The sequence below is a fragment of the Ochlerotatus camptorhynchus genome, unplaced genomic scaffold, assembly GCF_037179485.1.
Source record: "Ochlerotatus camptorhynchus isolate MF236.1 unplaced genomic scaffold, CSIRO-AGI_Acam_v1.1 ptg000139l, whole genome shotgun sequence".
Taxonomy (NCBI): domain Eukaryota; kingdom Metazoa; phylum Arthropoda; class Insecta; order Diptera; family Culicidae; genus Ochlerotatus; species Ochlerotatus camptorhynchus.
The window spans coordinates 1,585,654-1,612,930 of NW_027040629.1; the positions used below are offsets into that span (position 1 = coordinate 1,585,654).

At 42.0% G+C, this 27,277-nt stretch overlaps 1 protein-coding gene across 1 annotated transcript in view; it reads left to right on the top strand.

Annotated features, from left to right (window-relative positions):
- LOC135700600 (uncharacterized) overlaps positions 1-27,277 on the top strand; it is a 521,944-nt gene that overhangs the window by 310,278 nt on the left and 184,389 nt on the right. Inside the window, exons 5-6 of the mRNA XM_065221136.1 lie at positions 21,806-21,941; positions 23,114-23,257. Coding sequence (XP_065077208.1) covers positions 21,806-21,941; positions 23,114-23,257 — 280 coding nt within the window. The remainder of the gene's footprint in view (positions 1-21,805; positions 21,942-23,113; positions 23,258-27,277) is intronic.

The window sequence follows — 27,277 nt, forward strand, 5'->3', positions numbered from 1 at the left end:
TTGAATATTCCGTCAAACCCGGGAGCCTTCATGTTTTTACTATATTTCAGCGCTGAGCAAATTTGTTCCTCTATAATCCGTTCTTCTGGAGGTACGGCACAAGGGGAGGTATCTAACGTCTGGACGCACTGCACAACCTGGTTCTCGAGTGGACTTGGGATTGTAGAGCCAAGCAAATGCGACTGGGCAATGTGCTCCCCAATTGCATTGGCCTTCTCTTCGTTGGTGATAAGCCGTTCGTCATTGACTCTAAGTGGTGGAATGGGCTTGGGGTGAGACTTCAGCACCTTGGCAACCTTCCAGAATGGTCTGGAACGGTCGTCCAGGTTCTGAACGAGCCGCCCGAAACTCTCGTTCCGGATTGAGATCATTCTGGAAGCGATCTGCCGATTCAGATCGACCATTTCGCATTTACACTGCAGATCCCCAGTCCGCTGAAACTGGCGTCTACGAACATTTCTGAGCCGAATCAAGAGTTTGGTGTGGGAATCAATTGCTTGAAACTTACCCCTCGCAGGAACTCGTCGAACGCACTCTTCGTCAGCCATGGATATGGCTTGATGGAGACTCTCCAGGGCCCGGTCGATGTCCTCCACTGTGTCGAGCGGTGGGTTGTCGTCGATGTGGCGGTCGACCACGCGTCGAAACTGGACCCAGTTGACTCGATGGTAGTCCTTCCGCTGGCACGGTGCAGGGGCCACGTTGTAGCCCAGCTCGGTCAGCACCGGTTGGTGGTCCGAACTCAGGTCGTTGACGGCAACCGGCTTGGTTAATCTGGTGTTTGCCAAGAACAGGTCCAGCGTCGATGGGTTGCCCGTCGGTGATGTGAAGGTTGGTTCGTCCGGAAACCAGACGGAATAGAGACCATGCTGGGAATGGTCGAATAATAGGCGACCGTTCTGGTTCTGCTGGTAGTTTCGCCAGGCCTCGTGCCGGGCGTTCAGGTCCCCTCCGATTACGAAGCGGGCATTGGTGCGGGTTATGATGGCAAGGTCGTTCTTGAACTGATGTGCTGTACCATTGCTAACGGTACATTGCCGGGGGCAGTAGGCGGCGATGAACCGGACGTTTCCGGTCGATGTTTCCACCTCTACGCCGACGGCCTCGATGATGGAAATGCGGTAGTGGGGTAGGGTGCAGTACTTGATGCCTTTCTTGATGATGACCGCGACACCACCCCCCCCCCCCTGGCGCTGGTGCGATCAAGCCGGACAATGCTGTGGTTGGGCAGCCAGAGGCTGTCACCGGTCTTGAGGTGGGTCTCGGTGAGAAGGCCCACGTCGATGTCGTGCTTGCGGAGGAAGTCTGCAAGCTCAATGTTTTTCGCCCCTACGGAGCGAGCGTTCCAGTTGGCAATCTTTATGGGTTCACGGTCCATAATTAGCGACGAAGGAGATGATAGCTTGGAGCTGTTGTGTTCTTGTTGCGTAGGTGCGCTTGATGATGATGGCCTGGGCCAACAGTGTGACGATCTCATCCGTTGACAGCGGAGAATCGTCTGTAGCTCCACCGGTTGTACCGGCCAATCCCGGAGCAGGGGGATCCGTCGATGGCCCGGAGGCTTGACCGGGTACTGCAGCGGCAGCCAACTGGGCAGCAGCCAACTGTTGGTTGAGCGGGAGCGGCGGCAACACTGGAATTGGCCGTGATTGGACCGGTGATAACGGAGGAAAGTTCTGCGCGTTGTTTTCTGGAACCTTCTTGCGACCGGGCTGGCTGTTGGACGAGGCCTTCTTCCGGATCTCGGCGTATTCGGCCCGCTTCGGACAGGCCTTACTCGTGGCCTTGTGGGCGGCACCGCAGTTGGCGCATGTGGGAGTGGCTTCCTCGATGCTGTCGCAGTTGTCGATCTTGTGGTTTTTGCCGCATTTGATGCAGCGGCTGGCCATGCGGCAATTCCTGGTGCCGTGCCCGAACAATAGGCAGTTCGAGCACTGAGTGACGCCACGGTGGGTCGGCTTATACCGCTCCCACTTCAGTACGATGTGGAACAGTGTGCGTGTCGTCTGGAGATCCTTCACGGTTGTGGAGTTCTTCTCCAGATGGACCAGGTAGAGCTGGTCACGATACTTGATGTCCTTGCTGCGGGTCATCTTGTGGACTTCGACCGGCTTGAGGCCGTTCGCCTTAATCGCGTCCATTAAGGTGGTGGTGTCCATGTCGTGGAGCCCGCGCAGCACCACTTTCAGCGGCTTGGTGGCCTCGATGTCGTGGGAGAAGTACTCCAGCTTCATCCTGTCCAAGAGGGCCTGAACTGCGTTGAAGTGTTTTTCGGCCGGGACCATCAGTTTGTAGCCTTCCGTGCACCGTTGAATGGTGCAGCGAAGGCCCTGCTTAATGTAGAAATCCAGCTGCTCCCATAGCCCGGGAGGGAAGCCCTTCACATAGAAGGGTGGCAACTTAACTTTTTTCGGCACCGTCTCAGGGTCTGACTGCGGCTGGGCTCCGTTCTGCAGGGCCGAGAACGGATTGTTGCTCAGCAGCTTTTTTGCTGCTGATGCGGTGGCGCTGCTGTCTTCAGGTCTGGGTCGTTTAGTTCCGGGAGGCCCCGGCTGCGGGTCCGCAACGCCTGTCGGGATGGGTAATGGGATTTTCTTCTGCTTCTTCTGGGCTGGCTCGGTGGTCGCGCCGTCTCCTGGGAGAGTCTGTTTTCCCGGTAAACCGGCACTCGCGTTACCGCGCGATTTCTTACCCATGGCTGGGTCAGCGAGAGCGTCACTACACAACGCGGAGCTAATTCGACTTGCGAACGAACGAACGAAACTAGAGAGAATTCAAATCGACTGAACTGCTCAACAGTCTGGCAGCAAATTTTTTGTAACCTCAGTTGGGTTTGTAGCTACTCTATTACCTACATGGAACAAAGTACATTAGCGATTCGTACTTCAAACCTATTCTGCTTATTTACTCTTTATATACCTAACACACTAGCTCTGCTGCGAGCTGCTGTTGCTGATCGTTTTGGATCGTTTTACTGTCAAGAACTACTGTCTGCTATAGCTATATGCCCTATGGAAAATTGCAACACCAACACTTCCCCTCAATTTTTCAAATTTAGCATATCTACAAATTCCTTAAATTTTTGTTTGCAAAGTGGTTTGGTAAATATATCAGCTTTCTGCTCATTAGTACACACATGCATCAGTTTTATCTTCTTCTCGTGAATTAACTCTCTGATGAACATGTATTTCACATCTATGTGCTTCGTCCGCTGGTGGCTTCGTGGTTCTTCTGCGATTCTGATGCAGGGTATGTTGTCTTCATTTATAGTGAATGGAGTTGATTTAATCCCAATCTCACTCAATAAACTAGACAACCACACACCCTCTTTTGCTGCTCCACACAGTGCTATGAGTTCGGCCTCGGTAGATGATAGGGTTACCATTGTTTGCTTCCTTGTTGACCAGGATACCGTGTTCCCATACACGGTAAATAGAGATCCAGAGATTGATTTTCGCTCGTTTTCGTCATTAGCGAAGTCGGCATCGGCGAACCCCATGAGTGGTATGCCGTCGTCTTGCCTTCTATACACCAGCCGTAAATCCTTAGTTCCTTGAAGGTACCTAAGGATTCTCTTGAGTCCAGTCCAATGAATGTCCTGTGGTGAACTCTGAAATTTAGCAAAAACATTTACTGCGTAGCATAAATCTGGTCGTGACATTAAAGCCAGGTACTGGAGACAACCCAATATAGCTTTATAGGGCTCATTGGTCAATTGTCCATCAGTTTTTAGCCACCTAGCATGCTGATCAATTGGGGTAAACATTGACACAGACATACAGACAAACATCTGATCCGGTATTCTTGAAACCCAATCTTTTGATTATCTCATAGAATCTCAAATTCCAGCTGCGTCCAGCCTGTTTAAGGCCATACAAACTTTTATTCAATCTGCAAATTTTAGAGATTCCATCTTCATCAGATGGTAACCTCATATAAATTTCTTCATCCAATCTTCCATTGAGAAATGCCGTCTTAACATCCATTTGGTGAATGAACAATTTCTCTTTAACGGCTATTGATAAAAGTGTTCTGATTGTAGTCATTTTCGCCACTGGTGCAAGGGTTTCACCATAATCCAGTGCCGGACGTTGCGAACAACCTTTAGCAACTAGGCGGGCTTTATATCGAGACCTGTTATCTTCAAACTTAATTGAAAAAGTCCACATAGAGTTGATTGGTTTCCTCCCCTTAGGGATATCTTCGACCAGACTCCAAGTCTCATTGTCGTGTAAAGCTTTCAACTCTTCATCCATTGCACGTTTCCATTGATTCCAATCGTCACGTTTCTTCAGAGTTTCGATTTTCTGCGGAACTTCTCCTGATAAATGCGATACTACAAAACTGGTTTCATAATCATGAAGCCAGGTTGGGCGTTGACTTATTCTCTGACTATGGCGTTGAACATTCGGTACAACATCACCATTTCCTGGATCATCATCATTCCCATCACCCTCCGCTTCCACGAAATCTTCTTCGTCAGTATCATCAATATCACCGGGGATTTCCATATTATTCATTGGTTCAAACACTCTTGAAGGAACTGGAATGTCAGCCACACAAAATTCCTTTGTGGTTTCCAAAGGTTGAATGGTTTGAAATTTAAAGACAGACTCATCAAATATTACATCTCTGGAGATGATAATCTTCTTCTCATCATTATCCCACAACCGATAACCAGAAGGTGAATACCCTACCATAGTTAGAGGCCTGCTTTTCTCATCTAACTTGGATCGAAGATGTTTATTGATGTGTGCGTAGGCAGCACATCCAAACACTCTAATATGACCCACATCCGGTTTTGTCCCAAACCACATTTCACAAGGAGTCTTCGAATTAGTCAAAGCACTCGTTATCCTACCATTTGTGAGAAAAGCTGAGGTAAATAAAGCTTCACCCCACAAGTACATAGGAACATTTCCTTCATGCATCATTGTCCTCACTTTGTCCATCAAGGTTCTGTTCATCCTTTCACTCACCCCGTTCTGTTGAGGAGTGTATGGAACAGTCGGCAACATTTGAATACCCTTTTCAGCACAAAAAGTTTGAAACTCTCTGCCGAAGTATTCTCCTCCATTATCTGTCCTAAGTTTTGAAATTTTAGCAGAAAAATGTGCCGTGACAAGAGCCTCATACTCTTTAAACTTCTGTGTGTCTTCGCTTTTATATTTTATTAAGTACACCACGACAAAATGTGTGTAATCGTCTATGAATGTTACGAAGTACTCGTACCCATCATACGACCTCTCTGACATACGACCGCAGACATCCGAATGAATTAACTCCAAAGGCCGACTGGACCTGACCCTGAATGATTTATCAAATGGTTCTCGAGATTGTTTACCAATTATGCAGTTCGCAAACAATTGGACCCTTGTCAATGATTGATGGTTCGATGTCCAACCTCTCAACCATATCTCGTTTCACCATGTTTGCTAGACTAGCCCCATTCAGGTGTCCCATTCGCATATGCCATAGTTTGTGTTTCTCTATTACCTTTCCAAAGTAAACAGCTGCGTCGTAATCCGGATAGAGATCCAGATGATAGAGTCCATTGACTCTCCTCCCTGTCACCAAAACATTACCCTTTGCATCCTTAATCTCAGCTCCGCCCTTGGCGAATACAACAGACTTACCTGTTTCTTCAATTGTTGTTCGCATTTAATTGAGAGATAAACAATACGTTATACACTTCCAAACGTTGACGTTTATTATTTCTCAAATTCATATTTCCCATTCTGGTACACTTCATCGCGACATCGTCCTTAGCTGTTCCGATCTTCAATTCACGAGCGTCCCACAATCTGTTGAATAGCTCGATGTCGTGCGCCATGTGACGAGTGGCTCCGGAGTCCAAAATGATGGGAAACTTCACCGGCATGTCATCCAGATTCATGTCACGCACTCGCCGATCACGATTGATATCCTCCGCAGTTGGTTGAGGCAATGGGATTCGAACCATAAAGGTACCCTCTTGCCGAGCCAACAGAGCTATGCCATCACTGTCGTCGTTCTTCGCGTTGATCTTCATCAGCTTCATTTTCTTTTCCCAGGGCCAGTCGTCGTCGCAGCACATAGCAGTTCCGTTTCTTATGGCCCACCTTGTTGCATTCGTAGCAAACGGTCGTTTTATTCTTCGTCCTATTCGCTCGAGTATCCGCTCCCATCATGGCCACTGGTTCACGTCCTCCTCTGGGTTCGGTCTTCCTTGCTGATTCTTCCGCGTCGAGAAAGATTCGCTGCAGCTGCTCCTTGGACATCTTCTCCAGGTCTTCCTTCCTGACCACCGACAATGCACCGAGAACGTGTTTGTAACACTCAGGGATGGCCACGAGCAATGTGTTAATAACTTCCACATGCGGTATTACCTCTCCAATGCTCTCCAATTGCTGAACGAGCTCTTGATGAGCTGTGAATAGGTGCTTTAGTGATGCAAATCGTTCAGTCCTCAAAGTATAAAGGCGGGTACGCAGTCCCAACATAGCGACAGCGCCACGGCTTTGATACAAGTCAACCAGGCGTAGCATTATGTCTTTGGCATATTTGCAATGAAAAACTTGCCCCATGGCATCGTCATTCAGCGCTAGCCAAAATTCGTTTACTGCAGTGTCGTCTTCTTTCAACCGAGTGGCCATTTTCTCTTTGCGGGCGGCTTCTTGTTCAGCCGTTTCATTTTCTCCTGGTTGAGAATAATCTTCTTCGATCGGAGTTCTCTCGAGGGCATGCAAGAGACCTTCTTGCTTGAGGTGTTGTTCCATCCTCTTTTTCCAAAACGGAAACGATTTCTCGTCTCCTTTGAAAAGAGGGACAACGACTCGCCGTACCCTATTTTCCATTTCACCTGTTACAGTAAATGGCAAGCAAAATTATTTTTATCTAATTGGAATTTGACCAACAGAAAGCTCCGTCTGGATCAAGTTCCACCAAAAAGAAACTTACAAATGTCCTATAGAAAAAAAAAAAACTCTATCTGGATAATTTGTAGATTTCAGGCACATCTGGGCCCATAACCTGTTGAGTTAGTGGATTTTAAACTCAGTGGGAAATGTTCTCCACCTGAGGGATTGATAAGCGAACCTCAGTGAGATTATCACTACCTGAGGAAAACTTTATACTCAGAGGGATATTCTACCTCCTGAGGGCCAAAACCATTTGATTCTTGAAAAACCCCATCAAAATACAAATGCAGGCTTTTGGATTGTTCAAATATCAAAACAAGTAAACAGATAGGAATAAACTCCTTCTCTTTATTAAATACCTGTTACTGATATACAAAAAATTATTTCTAGAATACATAAGTTTAGGTAACCTCAGTTGGGTTTGTAGCTACTCTATTACCTACATGGAACAAAGTACATTAGCGATTCGTACTTCAAACCTATTCTGCTTATTTACTCTTTATATACCTAACGCACTAGCTCTGCTGCGAGCTGCTGTTGCTGATCGTTTTGGATCGTTTTACTGTCAAGAACTACTGTCTACTATAGCTATATGCCCTATGGAAAATTGCAACACCAACAGATAAAACTTGCAATGTTACTTGGGTATGCATGGTGACCAGCAAATCCCGTTTAGAAATTTCCTGCTTTTCCCGAAATTTTGAAATTTTTTATGATTGTGCTATCTAGATTTCAACGAGGGGGCGACACATCTAAATCTCAATTCTAGATGCTCAACATATCTCACTCTAGCGAATCAATCTTCGAAAAATATCTTTCATTTCTGGCATCTACTTGCATCGCGCATCATCTTTTTGCAAGAAATCTTCAGAATCGTCATCAATCTTCTTTCTATCTACTCAGCGTGCGCGCAGCTAACCACAGCAAAATACAATTTTTCCTACATCGTAGATAGAGTCGCCCCGCTCGGATTTAAATTAAGCATAAAATCAAATGCGATTTGCCGAAGGGATAACTAGGTTAACTAGACAGTAGACAGTAGAATTTTCCTGGATCTTGAAATTGAAATTGCCTTAAAAATTTGTCTACGTTTTTAACCTCTTGAACCATCATGAAAATTCGCTCAGAGATCTTAACAGGATTGTTGCGTTTGCAACCGCTCGATGAAACCCTTGAAGGAATGTGTGATATTGTTGTGTGTTTGTTTGTCGTTCTTTGGGGTTTTCTCGGACACGCCCGTGCTGTCACAATAGATCAGTGAAAGCAAGCAACCAGTGCTGATAAGCTACTTTTCTCATTTCATCAAAAATGTTCAATTGATTTAGAGAATTTACAGCACTGCAAGCGACGGCACGGGCTCATTGGAAGATCAAAACGCTATGTTGGCTATTCCAATGCGAGAAAACACCAAAGTACGATGATGGGTCATGGCAAATAAATTTCGATTTCTTAATTAAAAATTTAATTTTGATAAAAGTTAATGCGCTGCGAAACGATATCGTTTACAAACGATACCATTGCATATTCACGTCGCTCTTTTAATGTTTGTATGTTTACAAGCATGCAGCGTGCTTCTTATGGTGGAAGTGGAAATGATGTCCAACCTAATTTACGAAGGGCATTTAATAGAAATTGCTTTTGTACTGATTCTAATCGTTCTTCGTGCGTGATTGAAAATGGAGACCATACAATGCTGCAATATTCCAGTTTTGACCTCACATAGGCAATATATAGTGTTTTCCCTGTGAATAATCGTATTGTAATGGTCTATGAAAGTTAGTTTGGAGTCTAAGATAATCCCTAAATCCCTAACTCTTTCACATTTTTCATTTCAATTTGAAGAGTAGCATTGGTATGTCAATTAGGTCAAATGCCTTGCAAAAGTCTGTATAGAGGGCTTCTACGTGGTTTCCATTATCTATTGCCTTTAATGTATAGTCTATAAATTGAAGTAAATTTGTCGAGGTCGACCGTCCTTTAAAGAAGCCATCTAGCAAGTCAGTTATTCTATTTTTGGTTTGAAGAAACAATTTTTCATTTACAATTGCTTCGAAAAGCTTTGGAATGCAATGCTATTCCACGATAACTACGTACGTCAGCTTTCGGGCCAGATTTAAAAATAAGTACAAAAAATGAGCTTTTCTATATTTTTGGGAAGCTTTCGGCTTGAAGTGACATATTAAAAAGTCAAAACAATGAAGCAGTGAGTTCCATTGCTAGACTTTTTGAAAATACTGGAGGAATTCCGTCAGGACCAATCCAATGATAAAATTTGATTCTAATTATTCAAAGCTTTGTTTTGTAGAAATGATGGTTATGATTTGGTTCTACCCAAAAAAAGTTGTTAACCATTTTCCTGCTGACTCAAACTGATTGAAATGTTACTTTAAATTTACCATCAATCTAAAGATTTTACTCGAAAAATGCAACACTCTCTTTTGTGTATAGCTTTTTATTGCGTGGGTAAAACTTGATGAAATTTTGAGTAAAACAAGTTTAGAGTGTAATGCAACAATATGTCAAGTGGTTATTGCGATAGCTTCCAAGCAAGAAGTGCTTCTACAAAAAGATTTGGGAGCGGTCGTGGAAAATCCAGGCTAGTCCCATAGGTGGATCGCGAAACAGTTTAGAATCGACAATTCGACCGTGTCCCGTGTGGTAAAAACGTTCAAGGAGACCCAGACGACCCATTGGCGAGCTGGCAGCGGAAGAAAAGCGAAGACGACCTACCCCGTGAACGCAAAGAAGGTGAGGGATTTCTTCAAGAGCTATCCGAACCTTTCGATTCGGGACGCGGCCAAGAAGGTCAATTCTTCCGTCTGATTCGTCCAGCAGACAAAAAAGTGCGCCGGAATTCATGTCTTCAAGGCAAGGAAGGCGCCTAACCGAACCGATAAACAGCATACGGTGACCAAATCCCGCACCAGGAAGCTGTACCGCGAGTGATTGGTGCAGCCGAAATTCATCGTAATGGACGACGAGACGTACATTAAAGCGGACGCCAAGCAGATCTCCGGCCAGGAGTTTTTCGTCGGCAAGTACTGCCTGGATGTTCTGGAGAAGTTCTGGAAAATGAAGGTCGACAAATTTGCCAAGAAATGCTTAGTATGGCAGGTGATCTGTGGGTACGGCAAATTCAGCAAGTCGTACATAACGACCGGCACCATCGACGGCCAAAAATATAATGAAGAATGCCTCCAGAAGCACCTGCTGTCCTTGCTCCGGTCCCACCGAGGGGGGCGACACATCTAAATCTCAATTCTAGGTGCTCAAAAAATCTAACACTAGCGAATCAATCTTCGAAAAATCTTCACTCATTTCTCGCATCTTCTTGCATCGCGTATCATCTTTTTGCAGGAAATCTTCAGAATCGCCATCAATCTTTATTCTACTTACTCAGCGTGCGCGCAGCTAGCCATAGCAAAACACAATCTTCCCTGCATCGTAGATAGAGTTGCCCCCTTCGGGTCCCACAAAGGTGACACTCTGTTTTGGTCGGATCTGGCATCGTGTCATTACGGAAAACCGATGATGGAGTGGTACGAAGGAAAACGATTTTATTTTTATGCCGAAGGAGGCAAATCCGCCAAACTCGCCTGAACTTCGCCCAATAGAAAAATTCTGGGCGATTATGAAGGGAAAGCTCCGGAAAATAGGGAAGGCCTTCAAAACCGACATATATATAAAGAGTTTTAATTTTATAGACTTTAACAACTAAAAGAACTATGCTCAATTGTACCGACCAACCGCAGTCCTGCGTCAACCTTCCGTTCGTGCCCCTAGTCGGGTTCAGGATTGAGTGTGCGCAAAAGCGAGATCAAGCTATTTCCGTCGATCTATATCCAACGATCCATCGGAAAACGGCTAGGAAGTTGAGATGTTGCGTGAGAGAGTTGATTGCGTTTATTCGACACTCCAAGAAATATTTGCTCCATTTTTGTCGTCATATTTTCAAACGTGTAACAGCTTTCCAGCCGTGATCCCTCTTTTTATCATTGGCTTTTTTGTCTCTCTTCGAAATATTCTTTTATTCATTATACCTTTTGTCATTTGACGTTTGTCCATTTGACCATTTGATTTTGTCTCTCTTCAAATCGTTCAACCTGTTGTCCCTCTTTGAATAATTTGACGTTTTGTTTCCTTTCTCATCGTTTGATCTTTTGTCCCCCTTTTAATATTGCGACATTTAGTCAAATCGACCATTTGTCCCTCTGATCACCTTTTGTCCTTTTTTCACCAGCTAAAACTCTTCACAACATTTGAGGACAATACTTCAGCCACAGACAAACAGACATAACACTCGAAAGTTGTTCATCGAACAAGCATTTATCGGTCAATTTAAAAGTATCTTAGTTGGTAGTACCGCCACTTGTGTCGCGCATAGTTAATTCCCTTGCGTTTGACGTTTTCACACTACTGCCATCTGGTCAGCGTACTACCCACCACAGTGTACTCAACTGATGGCGGTTATGTTTTAGCGACGATGTTTTACAGTGATAAATATTCAATGTGTTATGTCTGTTTATCTGTGCTTCAGCTTTCTTTAGAAAAAAGACTTTTAAAAGTGACCATTGAGACAAAAATATATACACTGAAACAAAGATAATAGTTAGGAATACTATTTTGCAGAAAACACTTATTTTCAGTATAACTACGCTTAATACCGTTAAATCTACCATGATTTCAGTATAGTTTACTATAAATATAATAAAATTTACTACCATTCTGTCAAAACTACTATGCTTAGTCAAACGGCATAATAGTTTTGATAGAAACAATAGTAGAATTAAATGAATTTTGTTTCTGCAAAAATCTATTGGTGGGAGTATTTAATTTAAACCATCAATATAGTATTTTAGCCAATGGATTTTGTATCTGTGTATGTTCACTCAAATAGTTTTCAAATCTAGATAGTATGAAAGCTACACAGCTAAAAAAAAGTAGTTTAAATTTCCGTTACTATGATGCACATAAATGGAGCGTCATAAATTATACAAATTTACATTATAAATCGTGTAAATTTATGAGACATGTCATGCAATATTCCATATATTGTATGCAACTTTCCACCTTTGTTTGCAACATTTCTTGCAAGCTGCTAGTTTACATGAAAAGGAAGTTTACATGCATGGATGTTTACATCACCAGTAAAATTCAGATTTTTTTAGTGTGTACGCTAAATCTCTACGCTCCAGACCGACGTATAACTCGATATAAAGGGAGACAAATACAAACTTAGTATAAAAATGGATTATACATCCAATAGTATAAACTGAAAGTATGCAAATGGTGTATAGTGTTGCTTTATATGGCAAATGTATTAATGTTCTATCCTCGACTGTATAATTATTTGCTGTTATAATTTGTTTCCATCTAAAGCAAGCTTCGGCTAGCCTACGACGGGTGCTGGTATTAACCCTGAACCCTGAAATGATAACCACTATCAACTATAGTCGCTATATTCATAGTCTGGTGGATAAAATCTCGGGAACCAATTGAGCTGTCAAATAGCGGAACCAATCGAGTAAATCACGACCAACAACAGAAAAGAGCACATCAGCTATTGCGAACAAAATGTCGAAAACCGTTTTCTCGTGATTCAAGGCTCGCCTACGCAAACTAACACTATCTTTGTGTTGGAGAAAGATTCCCCTATGCGAAAATGCCGGTAATTTGCGTTCGATTGTCGAGGAAAGAATAATCAACGTTTTGTTTATAAAAGTTAAGAGGACCTTTTCAATTTTTGGTCTACAATATATTGAATTGGTTCCGCTTTTTGTAAGATCGAAATTCTATCCGCCAGACTATGAATATAGCGACTATACTATCAACCGGTTGAAAAGTGAAATGCTAGGCTTCAACGGAGATTTTCCTACACGTCCATGCGAATGAATGAAACACACGTGGCGGGAGAACCCATGTCAATATTTCAATTGGGGGAGACGCGAAGGAAAAGAACCGTCATCACGCAGCTGCAGACTGAGCAGGATGAAACGGTAGTAGAGCCACGAGCGATCGAGACGCACATGATGGACTACTTCTCGACGCTGTACTCGGAGGAGGCAATAGAAGAGAATAGACCTTTTTGACGTTTAATCGTCTTTCTCTATCTAGCACACATGGATGAATGGACGGTTTGTTTTCCAACTAATCTGTTTCCCTCTTGCTCGCACTTGTTTGATTTAAATGGTGCAATAGTGTGCGCCGATTAAACGTCAAAAAGCTTTATAAGAAAAGTTTCGTGTGCGAGAGTGTTATCCCACCCAACGACCCATTCGAATGAAGCCTGCATGGACAACATCACGACGACAGAAACCTGGTCTGCACGCGCGCACCACGAAAATCTCCCGGCTGCGATGGTATTCCGAGAGAGTTCTACATGCTATTTTGAGGCTACTCATTTTGAGTCGAAAATCACTCAGTTCACTCAAAAGGGAAGTTACCCAAAAATAGACAAACATGCTTTTACTCAAATTTGAGTAAACGTGTTTATGCCGGAAACTGAGTAACGGTTACGCAGATGATGACATTTGTCAACTGACTTAACCTTACCCATATCGATAGACACGAATGAATGCCCCATGAATACTTTATATATAAATTACTTCGTCCAGGAAGAATATTAAAACACATTATGAAAATTATAATTCTGTATTTATTGATACCAACGAATTATTTATATTAGAGTAGCATGCCTCACCAACTAGCTGAGCTTTCGTCATTCAGACTATTAAGTAGCTGCTTCATTTTCACTGCTTCACTTCTAAAAACCTCACTACACAAAAATCGCCTGTTCACAACGTGCGCCATTTTGAACTTATATAAGAACAATTTACCCAGAATCTGGGTAGATTCCACTCATCGGAGCAAAACCAGTTAACTCATTTTTTGAGAACTCCATACAGCATGCAAAAATTAGTGCGATCCACTCAGTCACTGAGTAGTCTCAAAATAGCGTGTACCACCGCATGTTTGACGTCATCGACCGAGAGTTGAATCTGTTGCTGAATGAGGCACTCAGCGGTAATCTTCCTCCAGCGTTTGTCGAAGGCATCGTCGTGCTGGTTAAGAAGAGAGGCGGCGACAACACAGCCCATTCATATCGTCCGATATCGCTGCTCAACAGCGTCTACAAGCTCTTCTCCCGCATTCGCAAAACCAGACTCAAGCAAGTGATGAGAGAGCACCACGTCTTGAGCAACGGGCAGAAATGCTCCAACTCAGAGCGCAAGATCTTTCAAGCCAATCTTGCTTTCAAGGACCGCATAACATATTTCCGCCCGGGAAGCTAATCAGCTTTGATCTCTATCACGCTTTCGATCGGATCCAGCACTCTTTTCTCTTCGAGACCATGCGCTCGCTCGGCTTCTCTCGCGCATCGCCAGCCGGTCCACCTCTCGGCTGTTGATCAATGGACACCTTTCTCGTCCGTTAGAAATTCAATGCTCTGTACCGCAATGGGTGAAGAAAGAGTGTACAGGAATGATCTGCTGGTGGCGTATGTGGACGACATCAGTGTGATCGTCACATCGACCAGGCAAATCGATGAGATAAATAGGGTGTTCCCTCGTTTCGAGAGAGCTGCTGGCGCAAAATTAAAATTGCGGAAAACTGTTGCCGTCGATGTTGGGCTTTGGAATGGCAACACAGTCAACACTCAGTGGCTACAAACAGTCAATGTTGTTAAAATTCTGGGTGTTGTTTAAGCAAATTCGATACGATTGATGACAACGATGAACTGGAATGCGCTGGTGGGGAAGTTCGTGCAACAAATGTGGCTGCATTCTCTGCGCACGCTGACGCTGCAGCAAACGGTCATCATGCTCAACACATTCGGAACGTCCAGGATATGGTACCTCGCGTCCATACTACTCTGTAGAGAGATTGTCGCCCGTGTCCCAATGATGCAGCTGGCACGAAGCAGGGAGAATGGAGGCCTGAAGATGCAATTACCAGCGCTGTGTAATGTAAGTCACTCGCAATCAACCGACACCTACAAGAGATCTAATTCCTTCCTTTTTATAGATCCATTGTTTTCCAGATATTCCCCGCCCAGCCATCTCAATAGATCTTCCCGACCTTAGACAAATCCTATCAAACTTATCCCAAATTCTCTACCAAATCCAACAAAACCCCTCCACCGATCAAATTCACCAACACTTCGTCCAGCAAACCGAGCTGCCAAGGGTGGAATGTAACAGTCCAGCAAGTTACTGGTCACGCACATGGCGCAGAGGACGAAGCTTTTCTTGTTGGTGAACGAGAAGATAGACATTGGCGTAGCTAGACAATTTATCTAGAGGGGGCCTAGATATTTCTGGAGGGGGGGCTAGATAATTCTGGAGGGGTTTTTTTTAGGGCCTGGCCAATGAAGATAGAACACCGCAAACTGCTATTCGTGATGCGGCGAGTAGATGACGAAAACTGTACGCATTGTGGCAACCGTACAGCAGAAACTCCCACAAAGTTTGCGCTTGTGTTCGCGTCGGCCCGAATTGGACGATTCTTCAGCAGAGAATAGCAGGCATCTTGGGTGGATGGAGGCGACTCGAGTTCGAAGGTTTGCTAAGACCTTCCCTATTAGGAATAAACGAAAGGCAGAGAGTGGCAATTCTTACTTACCTTACCAATCAGGCTAAGGCCTTGTTGTCCTCTGCTGTCCGAAAAAGTCATCTCTACTCTACTCGATCCATGGCCACAGTTCGCCAGCCTCGTAGTCTGCGAAGGGTTCGCAGGTCACCGTCTACTTGGTCGATAGATTAACCTATCGCAACCCGGGAAGCCAAGTGATTTGCAGTTCCATGTTCCGAGTTTCCAATCGTAGTCCTTATTTCGTCGCGTAGGTCTGTGCCGATTGTTCCGATCCGTATTTCTTTCTTCAGTATTTGCAACTTTGTTTTTGACGTAGGACTACGTCTTTGATTTCTATATGGGGGTACACTTTGTGAAAACCGAAAATGGAACATGTAACAAATAAAGCAAGATTTGGAACGTTAATAACTCAGCTGCCCCTGGTCTAATTTCAATAATTTTATCACCTATCGATCAGAAATATGGCTACGCATCGATAACAATGCTTCCGAATGTTGATTTTCAACAAGAAACTATTGAAAAAGTGGTAAATGTCCAGCATTGTCCAAAAGCGTCGAATTAACTAACAAATCCACCAATTACCTACATGCATATGCTGCTTCCCCAGCACAGTCGTCAGAGAGTAGTAAGTAGACGAAACAAGTCGAAGTGGCATTCGCCTCCGATCCTCGGGCGCGTGCGAATAGGGAGGATGGAATTGCGTAATATTTTGCACACTCATCGCCATACTCAGAACCACATGCTCCCAACGACCACACCACTGTGTGGTTGTGTTCGGTCGTCGAAATTAGTACCAGCAGTAGCAGTGCTTTCGGCGTGTGGCGTTGAAAATTGTTCTCCAGTAACAACGAAAGGCTGCCTGCAAGCAGCGAGCTGCAGAGCCCACATAAGCAACCATCAAAGGAGGAAGAAGCTGCACCGCTATGCTATGGATCGGAATCAGTAGCTCTTCGTGAGTCGCTGCGGGTCATGCGTGTCATCCTCGCTCCAAACGACATACAGCTCGACAACCTCATCCGTGTTGAACACCCAGCTCAGAATTACTCAACCATCACTACAAAACGGTCCTTTTCAGGGCCACCAAAAATTTGTTAAAGAGTGTTATTTGGATATTGGTCAAGGTCATCAGTTCCCGCAAGCAGCTAGCTATCAAGGCTCAACCTGTCTATAGAAGGTGTGGAATTGTAGCTGCAGAGCTCATATGAGCAATCATAGAGAAGGAGGAAGAAGTCCCACCGCTAGGCTAGGATCGAAATCAGTAGCTCGTCGTGCTCAGCTCAGCATTACTCAACCAGTATACAAATCGGTGCTTTTCATGACCACCATCAATTTGTTAAGAGTATCATTTGGACGTTTATGAAGGTCATCAGTTGCCGCAAGAAGCTAGCTATCAAGGCTCAACCTGGTCTCTATAGAAGGTATGGATTTGTAGACCCGAATGTATTGGTGAGATTAATCATCGTCCGACCATTTTCCAGAACACGCTGGTAGGAAGTAAAAATCCATATAGAATTTGAGAGAAGTGGGAATAATTCGCTTTGGGTGTATATTCAGTCCCCAGAAAGCCAATAAAATCAAATTTGTGAGAAAATTAGCTCTCACGAGTTCAATATCTCGAAGTCCCTCCTTTTTTACATATTCTGCACAAACGATACTTTCTGGGGCGGGGCGCCCCATTCATATAATTCGGAAGAAAATCCTGTGAGGGGTAAATTGAATACACTTTAATACCAAAATTCATAAATAACAAAAAAAATCAAAATACACCTTTTAAAGTCGGGTAGATGAATCGAAAATACTCAAGTTGACAGTCTCTTCGTCAACTTTCTCTTTAAAATAAATACTACACATTTGATACGCTTACAAATGAAAATCGGAAAGAGTTAAGATAATTAATGATTGATCAATTAAAAGAACTAAATGTTCACATTTGTTCACATTTGTTCTGTCCACTAGCGGTCCTACGCTTCCGTTCGTGCCCCTAGGCACAGACCCTTCTACTTTTTTCCAGGGCTTGTTGGGCCTACCCCAACCCCCTGTCTCTTCGGGGTACCATCGTGCACAGCTCTGTTTAGAGTCCCACTAGGACGGTGATCAGCCGCTCCTAACATGGAGAACAGACGCCGTTTTGAGCCGCACCTCCATGATGAACAGACGTTCAGGTTTGGTGAAGCATTTCCTCTATCACCGTACTATGGTTACCGCGCCAGTGTTCGCGTCACAACTCTTCACTTTGCTATTGCCGGACTGGCAACATTGCCCAGGCTACGCCACCCAGCTGTGTCCATGTTTCAGCTTGTAGTCTTTTGTTATCATATGACTCGAGGAGGCGTGAAGTAGAAACTTGTGAGGACCAGGGCTAGGTATTCCGCTCCTTCCAGGTTGTCAACTCACCATTTTGAGTGGCAATTCTGAATATGCTTATTACATCTGCTTCGTTAACGATTCTAACGGTAGAATTGATATAGCTGAATTCTCGCGTCACCTTTCAAATAGACCAATCTACATTGATCGATTCTCTTTGTCGACTTTCTCTTTACACAGTTCGCAAAAGTAGTGTAAATTTCTGTTCAATATGATGCACATAAATGGAGCATCACATATCATATACGTTTACATTATAAATCATGTAAAGTTCTGACACATTTCATGCAATGTAGCAAATATTGTATACAAAAGCCCATCTTTGTAAACAACATTGTTTACAAGTTGCTCGGTTGCGTGAGATGAAATACAAGTCTATGTGAATGAATGTTTACATCACAATTAAAATTCAGATTTTTTATCTGTGTGGTTAATAACTCGGCTCCAATAACATGGTCAGCTGTTCTCATTGTCCAATACGCTTAGTAATACTTTCTTTTTACTGGCTATATAGAAACACTAGCACGCAATATGAATGCAGCAAATTCATTAACGAATGAGAGAGTCGATGAAGAGAATCGATCAATGTAAATTGGTCTATTTGAAAAGTGACGCGAGACCCTAAATAACTAATTTTACAAGGGACGTAATCCACATTGGATGAGTAAACAAACATTTCATGTAAAATTAAGTGTTCTCAAACCGAAACATTAGCAAGTTGACGAAGAGAACGTTTGATTGAATTGATTTTCTCGTTTCTTTCAACTGATTCTTATGCCAAAAGGGCCGCTTACATGTGTCGGTCTCAGGGAACCGAAATTTACATTACTTTTTCGTGGTGTGTGGTATACACTAAAAGTATTTCACACCATTATTCGAACGTAGTATAATTTTGCAGGTGAAATTTAATCAAATCGATGTATTAACTTTGCGTAACCAAACATATATTAAGTTTTATGCTATCTTTGATTAATAACAATTTTGAGTGTAGATGAAAAATGCGACCATTGGTAGTAGCAAATTAGAAATTCTATATATAAGATTACTAGTAGCGAACATGTCAGCAATGTTTCATTCAAATCAGAAAGGGTCGACACAAAACTGACATTTCTCGCGTCACCTTTCAAAAGACCAAACAACATTGATCGATGCTCTTCATCGAGTCTTTCTTTCGTTAATAACTCCGCTCCAAAAACATGGTCGACTGTTCTTATTGTCCAATACGCTTAATACACTGGAACCTCCATTTACGAACCAAAACGGGGGTTCGTAAATCGAATTAGTGCGTAAAAAAAAACCTCGTTATTTGGGATTTACTTCGTAAAAAGAAAACTCGTTATTTGGGATTTACTTCGTAAAAAGAGGTTTTTGAAAATATTGTCAAATACCCCACAATATGGGTATTTTTGGAATCGGAGTGACGTGTAGGGACCGGAAATCGATGTCTGACGCCATTTTGAAATCCAAGATGGCGACTTCCGGTTACAGAAAAACTAGTAAAGTCTGCCAAATACCCCACAATATGGGTCTTTTTGGAATCGGAGTGACGTGTAGGGACCGGATATCGATGTCTGACGCCATTTTAAAATCCAAGATGGCGACTTCCGGTTACAGAAAAACTTGGAAATTCTGCCAAATACCCCCACAATATGTGTTTTTTTTAATCAGGGTGATGTGCAGGGACCAGAAATCAATATCTGACGCCATTTTTAAATCCAAGATGGTGGCTTCCGGTTGCATAAAAACTTGGAAATTCTGCCATATACCCCGCAATATGGGTATTTTTGGAATCGGAGTGACGTGTAGGGACCAGATATCGATGTCTGACGCCATTTCGAAATCCAAGATGGTGACATCCGGTTACAGAAACACTGGGAAATACTGTCAAATACCCCACAATATGGGTTTTTTGGAATCGGGGTGACTTATTAGGACTGAAAACCCATGTATGACGCCATTGTGAAAATCAATATGGTGACTTCCGGTTACATAAAATAATGTTAAGTAACCTAAAATACGGGTATCTTAAGAATCGGGGTGACGTGGTGGTATTTGCCAATTTTTCTGTAACCGGAAGCCACCATTTTGGATTTCGAAATGACGTCAGACATAAATTTCCGGTTCTTACACGTCACGCCAATTCCAAAAATACACATATTGTGGGGTATATGACATTATTTCCAAGTTTTTCTGTAACCGGAAGCCACCATCTTGGATTTCAAAATGGCGTCAGACATCAATTTCCGGTCCCTAAACGACTTCAAAAATACCCATATTGTGGGGTATTTGGCAGAATTTTCAAGTTTTTATGTAACCGGAAGTCACCATCTTGGATTTCAAAATGGCGTCAGATATCGATTTCCGGTCCCTACACGTCACCCTGATTCCAAAAATACCCATATTGTGGGGTATATGACAGAATTTCTAAGTTTTTCTGTAACCGGAAGTCGCCATCTTGGATTTCAAAATGGAGTCAGACATCGATTTTCGGTCCCTTCACGTTACTCCGATTCCAAAAATACCTATTTTGTAATGTATATGGCAGAATGTCCAAGTTTTTCTGTAACCGGAAGCCGCCATCTTGCATTTCAAGATGACGTCAAACATAGATTGCCAGTTCCTACACGTCACCCTGATTCCAAAAATACCCATATAGTGGGGTATTGAAAGTATCTTCCAGTTTTTCATGAACCGGATGCCGCCATCTTGGATTTCAAAATGGCGTCAGACATGGGTTTCCGGTTCCTATATCTCACTCCGATTCCAAAGATACTCATATTGTGGGATATTTCATAGTTCTTCCCAGATTCCCATAATCGCAAAAAAAAACTCGTTATTTGGAATTTACTTCGTAAAAAAAAAACCTCGTTATTTGGAATTTACTTCGTAAAACGAAACCTCGTTATTTGGGATTTACTTCGTAAAAAGAGGGACGTAAATTGAATACTGCGTAAAAAAAGACTTCGTAAACGGAGGTTTCAGTGTAATACATTCTTTTAACAGGTTGAATAGAAAAACTGGCACGCAATATGAATGCATCAAAGTTATTAACGAAAGAGAGAGTCGATAAAGAGAATCAATCATTGGTCTATTTGAAAAGTGACGCGCGATTTTTTTATAACGTTTTGGGCTGGAAATATTCTCAACCATGCGACTCCATGATTGTAAGTTGGAATGAATGGATTGATCGTACTTTTATCGGATATTTGAACGTTTTTTTTTGTGCTACCATGAAATAGAATTCATTTCTCATCCAATTTTTACATTCACTATGCCTGAAATCAGAAACAGAGTCCATCGGAATTGAAACGTTTCCTACGCTGTCGATATTCTCCTCTCGTCGCATGCCGATGATAAATGAGGAAATGTTTATTAATAAGAAATGTTTTCAGGTCCCTTTGAACGACGTAATAAATCAGATGTCGCAGATGAAAAATAATTCTGATAAAATGACCTCCCCCCCCCCCCTCCCCCTCACTCCTACTGCACGCTCTACCGGACACATTTGACCCAATAGATGGCTGGCAATTGGAAGCAGAAATGTGCAGTCTTTTCAATTATCTTCACTTTTCCTTCTTTTGTGGACTTCAAATTGAAGACCAGCTTGGTTTTACAATAGGAACATGCTTTCATACCTCCGCAGCTGTTTGTGTTTATCAAGCAAGGAATTGAAAGCTTCTGAAAAGGTGTGAGACGAACTACATGACATATTATGATGAAATAGCAGTCTATTTCAACCCGATTAAAAATGACTGTTTTTGTACGTCCTGTATCCTTATCGAACGTAACCACAACCACACGGGGCCATTTTGAGCGGCTTTAAATTACAACAATGTTTCCGGTAGCCAGTTTTTTTTTTGTATTTTAATTCAACTCGTATGATTTATCTTTCCAACGATAGTGATACCGTTTTTGCATCTGTTTTATCTCTCTTTTTTCCTTGTTTGCAGGGGAACATCCGGCATAGATATTGATTTACGGCGCGTGGACATTGATCAATGTCCGCAGAAAAGTTCTCCATCTGGGGCTCCACAACCGCTCAACATTTTCGCCGGGACGGACAAATGCAAGCCGCGCACAACAGAGGTTGGTACCTAGTGAAAAGTTTTTGTTGTTGTTGCTATTCCATTGTTAATTAGCGCTGTTGTTTGGAAATGTTTACAACGTTATCCAATTTACTCTGTTCGTCATGTTTTGCTCTTGAAATTGCATTGGGTGTTCTGTTTCTAATTCTAGGGAACCATTGTTTGGAAAATGGTAGAAATTTTACTTCTCACCAGATCGTGTCCATAATAAAATTAATATCGAGAAGTTTTAAATTTTCTGTTACCCCATTGATATTCGATAGGATTTTTCTAGACTAACAAGTAAAAAGGGCCAATGAGCCACAATAACTATGAGTGTAGATTTTTCGTGGAATAAGATTCATCCAGGCAAACGATGATGGTGTACTTAGTTTGCGTGGGCGTGTTGTCATTCGTCAGAAATTAGAAATTAGCCTATTAGAGCGCATAGTATGAATATGAACACTTACTGTTCACAAAAACAAAAGAAGCACTCCTAGCGAATCCATGTTTTCAGCCTTCATGTGTAGTATGAAAGAAATCCAATGGCGTTTCAATGCGTTTGGACAGAGTGTAATCTCGTAGGACAAATTTGGAATCTATAAGCAGTGTTAGTTTGTTTAATCAATATTTCACCAGTTTGAGACTCTTTATCAAATTCAACGGTACGTATGGAAAGGTAAATACAATTAGAAGTCATATAAATTAGAATCATTCCATGTTTCGTTTATTTATTTTTCTTTATTATATATAGATACTTAAAGCGTGTTTCGGTAAAGCACGGGCTGTGCTTAGTACGACAGAAATTAGATCAAAAACCCTTATAGGGTAATTTTCTATTTAGATCCGTTTCATTTCCATAAATGTATCAATTCCATTCAAACCAAGAACAAACTGGAAGTCATCTGTTTTAGTCCTTGCTTCGTTCTCATACACACAGCTCCTCGTTCGCTAATGCAGTGAACGCACCGCCGCTAACGGGGAAAACAAATTCAGTGCTATAAATTTTCATTGCTTCAATTAATTTCACTTAGTAGATGTCAGTGAAAGCCAGAGCCTCTTGCTGCATATCTTCCCAGAACTCCTCCTAACGCCTTCTCAGCATTTCCAGGCAGCAGCGCGCCCACCGTAATTTACCACTTGCAGATGCTTTCTGACTACCGATTCCTTTTTCACTATTATTCTTTTCCACAGTGTGCTCCGATTCCGGGATTGGGCTTCCGTCGGGGATCGTATCGGTGCGTGTGCCGGAAGGGATACTACTTTCCCGACACCAGCATCGAACAGAAGTGGTTCAACGGAACCACACTCGAGGAGGAGTATGAAAAATTAATGCAGGTAAGTAGAGAAGCTACTGTCGTAAATTAGAGTTCGTTGCCATAGGACACTGAAAAGACCCGGAAAATAACCGGACAGGATCTATGGCAACATGTGTTCTCTTTCGTTGGATAGCACAGTGGGTTTGAAAGGTTTTTGTTCCAAGGTTGTTTATCCCAGACCCCTTTGCATTACCGAGTTGATAGGGTTTTATTATTTGCATTACCAGCCATCAAAAGATCGTAAGTCATATTCGCGTCAATTTCGGAAAATAATGCCTTATACAGGGTGTTTGGTTCCGGGTTTTACATATTTTCAGGGTAGATAGGGCTTCTAAAGTTATGAAAAAATCCCCATGAAACATAGGGTCGGAAATGACTGCTAAGTGAGTTATTCAACATTTTATGTTTTTTTGTATTGCCAACTTTGGTTAGCTATATTTTTTTAATCTTAATAAAAAAAACGTTGTTGATGATGATGATGGTCCCACCTCTTACCCCTACAAAGGTTTGAGCTGGACGAGTTATCTTTAAGATAATTAAATATAAACATTTTAACCAGGTTTGCAAACAATATCGAACTGGTTACAATTACAGATATAAATGTCCTGTTAAATATGCTATAGGCATCAACCAAAAACATTCAAAGGTGTAACTAGTTATCAAAAGTCCAAGTATAGTCCTCGACAATACTTCCATTTATACGTGACCTGGGATTTACACGTTTAAGCTTCCGCAGTGCCAGGACTATATCCAAGGAAACGACTTCCAGCCAATCCTTTACTAATTCAAGGCTTTTGCCACAATTTCCACGTATTAGTCATTTATACCTGTATTCCGCGCGCAAGGCTCAAACCATTGTAAACTACTCAAAGCTATTTTTACTATTACTACTACAAAATCAAAAAACTAAAAATCCATCATCACCATCGAGGCAAACAATGTAGTTTTTTGTATTTGCTACACAAATTACTAAAATGTCTTTATGACAGTCTCCATACAAACTAATCCGTTATTGATAACTTTGTCAAGATACATGATTTATCCATTCATAAAAATTTAACTGCTCAATAAACAGCTTTTACATGTGAAATGCAGCGTCTCTTGAATTCTGTAAGTGTAGTTGCACGCTTGATGTGTCTAGGCATCGAATTGAAAACATTTATACCTTTGAAAAATAATGAATTTTGTGAAGCATTATTCAAAAGATGTGGTGTTCTTACTTCATCCGCGTTTCTAGTGTTATATCTATGAAAATCACTTCCTCTTTCAATCCGATCACACAAATATCGAGGCAGCAAACCGTTAACTACTTTAAAAATGAACACCATAGTCAAAAACACAATTCTTTGCTTCACTGACAGCCATTGCAAAGCGTTCAGCATAATTTTGAGGAAGTGAATCTATTACATCTTAAAATCAAACGCATTACTTTATTCTGCAAACGCTGTAATCTCGATATTTGTGTTTCATTGGCCAAAAATAAAATGGAAGGGCAAAAGTCTAGATGAGGGGAGATGATTGATTTGTATAACTGTATTTTACTACCAATAGTTAAATCGTTTTTCAAGCGACATAGAATTCCATACTTCTTGGCAATTTTCTTGAAGACATTGTCAATATGAGAATTGAACTTGAGTTTGTCATCAATAATCATGCCAAGATATTAAGTTTCCTAAACGCGATCAATAGTCTCATCATCAATAACAACAGAGACATCATCATCAATACGATTCGGTGAAATTACCATGAATTTAGTTTTACTTATATTCAATTTCAATTGTTTATACTTCAACCATCTACTTAGAGAACGCAAATCTTCATTCAAGCGTGAAACGATTTCTTCTAAATCTTTAGCTGCAATGAATAACACAGTATCTTCAGCAAAAAGATGAATATCACAAAACCGTAAAACTCGTCGCATGTCATTAATATACATAATAAATAAAAGGGGCCCTAATACACTTCCCTGAGGCACTCCAAGGTCATTGTCAACGGGACAAGATACAAAATCATTAAAAACAGTCCTTTGTGTTCTGTCAGATAAATAGCTTTCAAACCATTTGTATGCCGAACCCGAAATTCCAAAACGCTTGATTGTTCTTAACAATAAGGGCCTAGAAATTGTCTCAAAAGCGCGTTTTAGATCCAAAAACACAGCAACATGCTCCAAATTTTCTTTCCATTTAGCTAACACTAAGTTTAACGCGGTTTCACAAGAATGGCCTTCCCGGTATCCCGATTGTTCCGGTATCAACAAACAGTTACTATTTAAATATTCTAACAGCAGCTTAATGCGGTTTTCTGATTTCAATATACCAAATGAAAGATTAAAGTCTTAGCTATCAATGCGCTTTGAAAAAGAACTCGATTAAAGTTAATTATCATACATTAAAATTGAAAAGTATGTTGAAAGTACCAAAAAAACTGGTGAAATTTAATACATTTTAGTATTTTTAAGTTGAAAATTTTCATTTCAGTTTATTTAGTTGTTCTACAACACATTTTCCATGCAGTTCCCTAGAGTTGTGCCTTTGGTAGTAACCTTGTAGGTTTTATGGTTTCTTCGTAATTATTGATTTAAAACAGCCATAAAAACTTGTGACGTTTTCATAAAATGCGCTATTCGTTCGTACGTTCGGCTGTTGCAGTGGACTACGCAAATGAAAATTTGGTAGAATGTTATTGTAAATGTTTAGCTACATTCTTAACTTTTGATTACCGCACATCTCCTGCGCAGCAAGAAAACATAACTGCGGAGATGTTTCGCGGTATCGAATATTGCTTAGTCTCAGCAGAAAACACAATGAGAGACACCGAATCGGCGAATTCTGAGAGCGGAGGGAGAGAAGTAGGTTGTGGTAATAAGTCGATGTCCTTTTTATTTCATAGCACTCGCAGCTCAGCTGTTTCGATGGAGGAGTGTGGAGCTCCGCTGCTTCTGTATACACACTTAGATTTTTTTACAGGAGTTAGTATTTTTACTGGATTTTTGGATTACTGACTCGGTTAAAATTCAAATGACTGTTATTCGTAAAGATTGTATAAAATCGAAAGCACAGGTCTGATAGTCGTTGCGACCGTGGTTCGAGTTCAGTCGGCAACCTTTTTTCTATTTTTTTCGACATAATTAATTTCACTCACTAATACACTCCACATTTTTCGGTCTCCAATTTTCTTACATCGGACCGCATCCTCGGTTCATGCGGTCTCCACTTACATCCTCTGATGATGAATCCCACATAATTGTAAGCGAATCTTACATCCACCGGTTGGGTGTATCAAATCTTACGGTACGTACAGAAAGGTAAATCAATTTGGAAGCCATTAGTAATAATAACATTCCGTTTGTTGCTAAACTGCGCTAGATTAAGGAAGACTAAGTGCGGGTTGTGCTTAATAAGCCGGAAATGGGGTAGTTAACCCTATTAAGACTCTCATGATGGATTTCAAATTGATAAACCAATACATGACTTTGTACATTGTGTGGAAAGCATCATGCCACTCTATGCCCAGTTGAGTACACCCAACCGGTGGATGTAAGATTCGCTTACAATTATGTGGGATTCATCATCAGAGGATGTTAATGGAGACCGCATGAACCGAGGATGCGATATACCTAGCTACGGTCCAATGCAAGAAAATTGGAGACCGAAAAATGTAGAGTGTATTAGTGAGGTAAATTAATTATGTCGACAAAAATAGGAAAAAGGTTGCCGGACTGGACTCGAACAACGAACGATGCGATTATCAGACCTGTGCTTCCTCCACTGCTCTCTCCATACTTCTGAATAAGGAGAGCCTCAAAGCAAACAAGAAGCGCTCACACGCGACTTCGTATGCTTTTTCTGCTGGAGAGATTCGAGGCAAGGGTGTGCGTCGCTCTGCCATGTTATACATAAAAATCAAGGCAAATGCTTGCTTGTGTAGGTGAAAGCACAGACAGAACACGAAATAAAAAAGGCAAAAAACCATTACATCGCCTGCAAGGTCAACTTCTAACATTCGCTGCGATGTTCATGAACAGAGGATGATAGGAAAT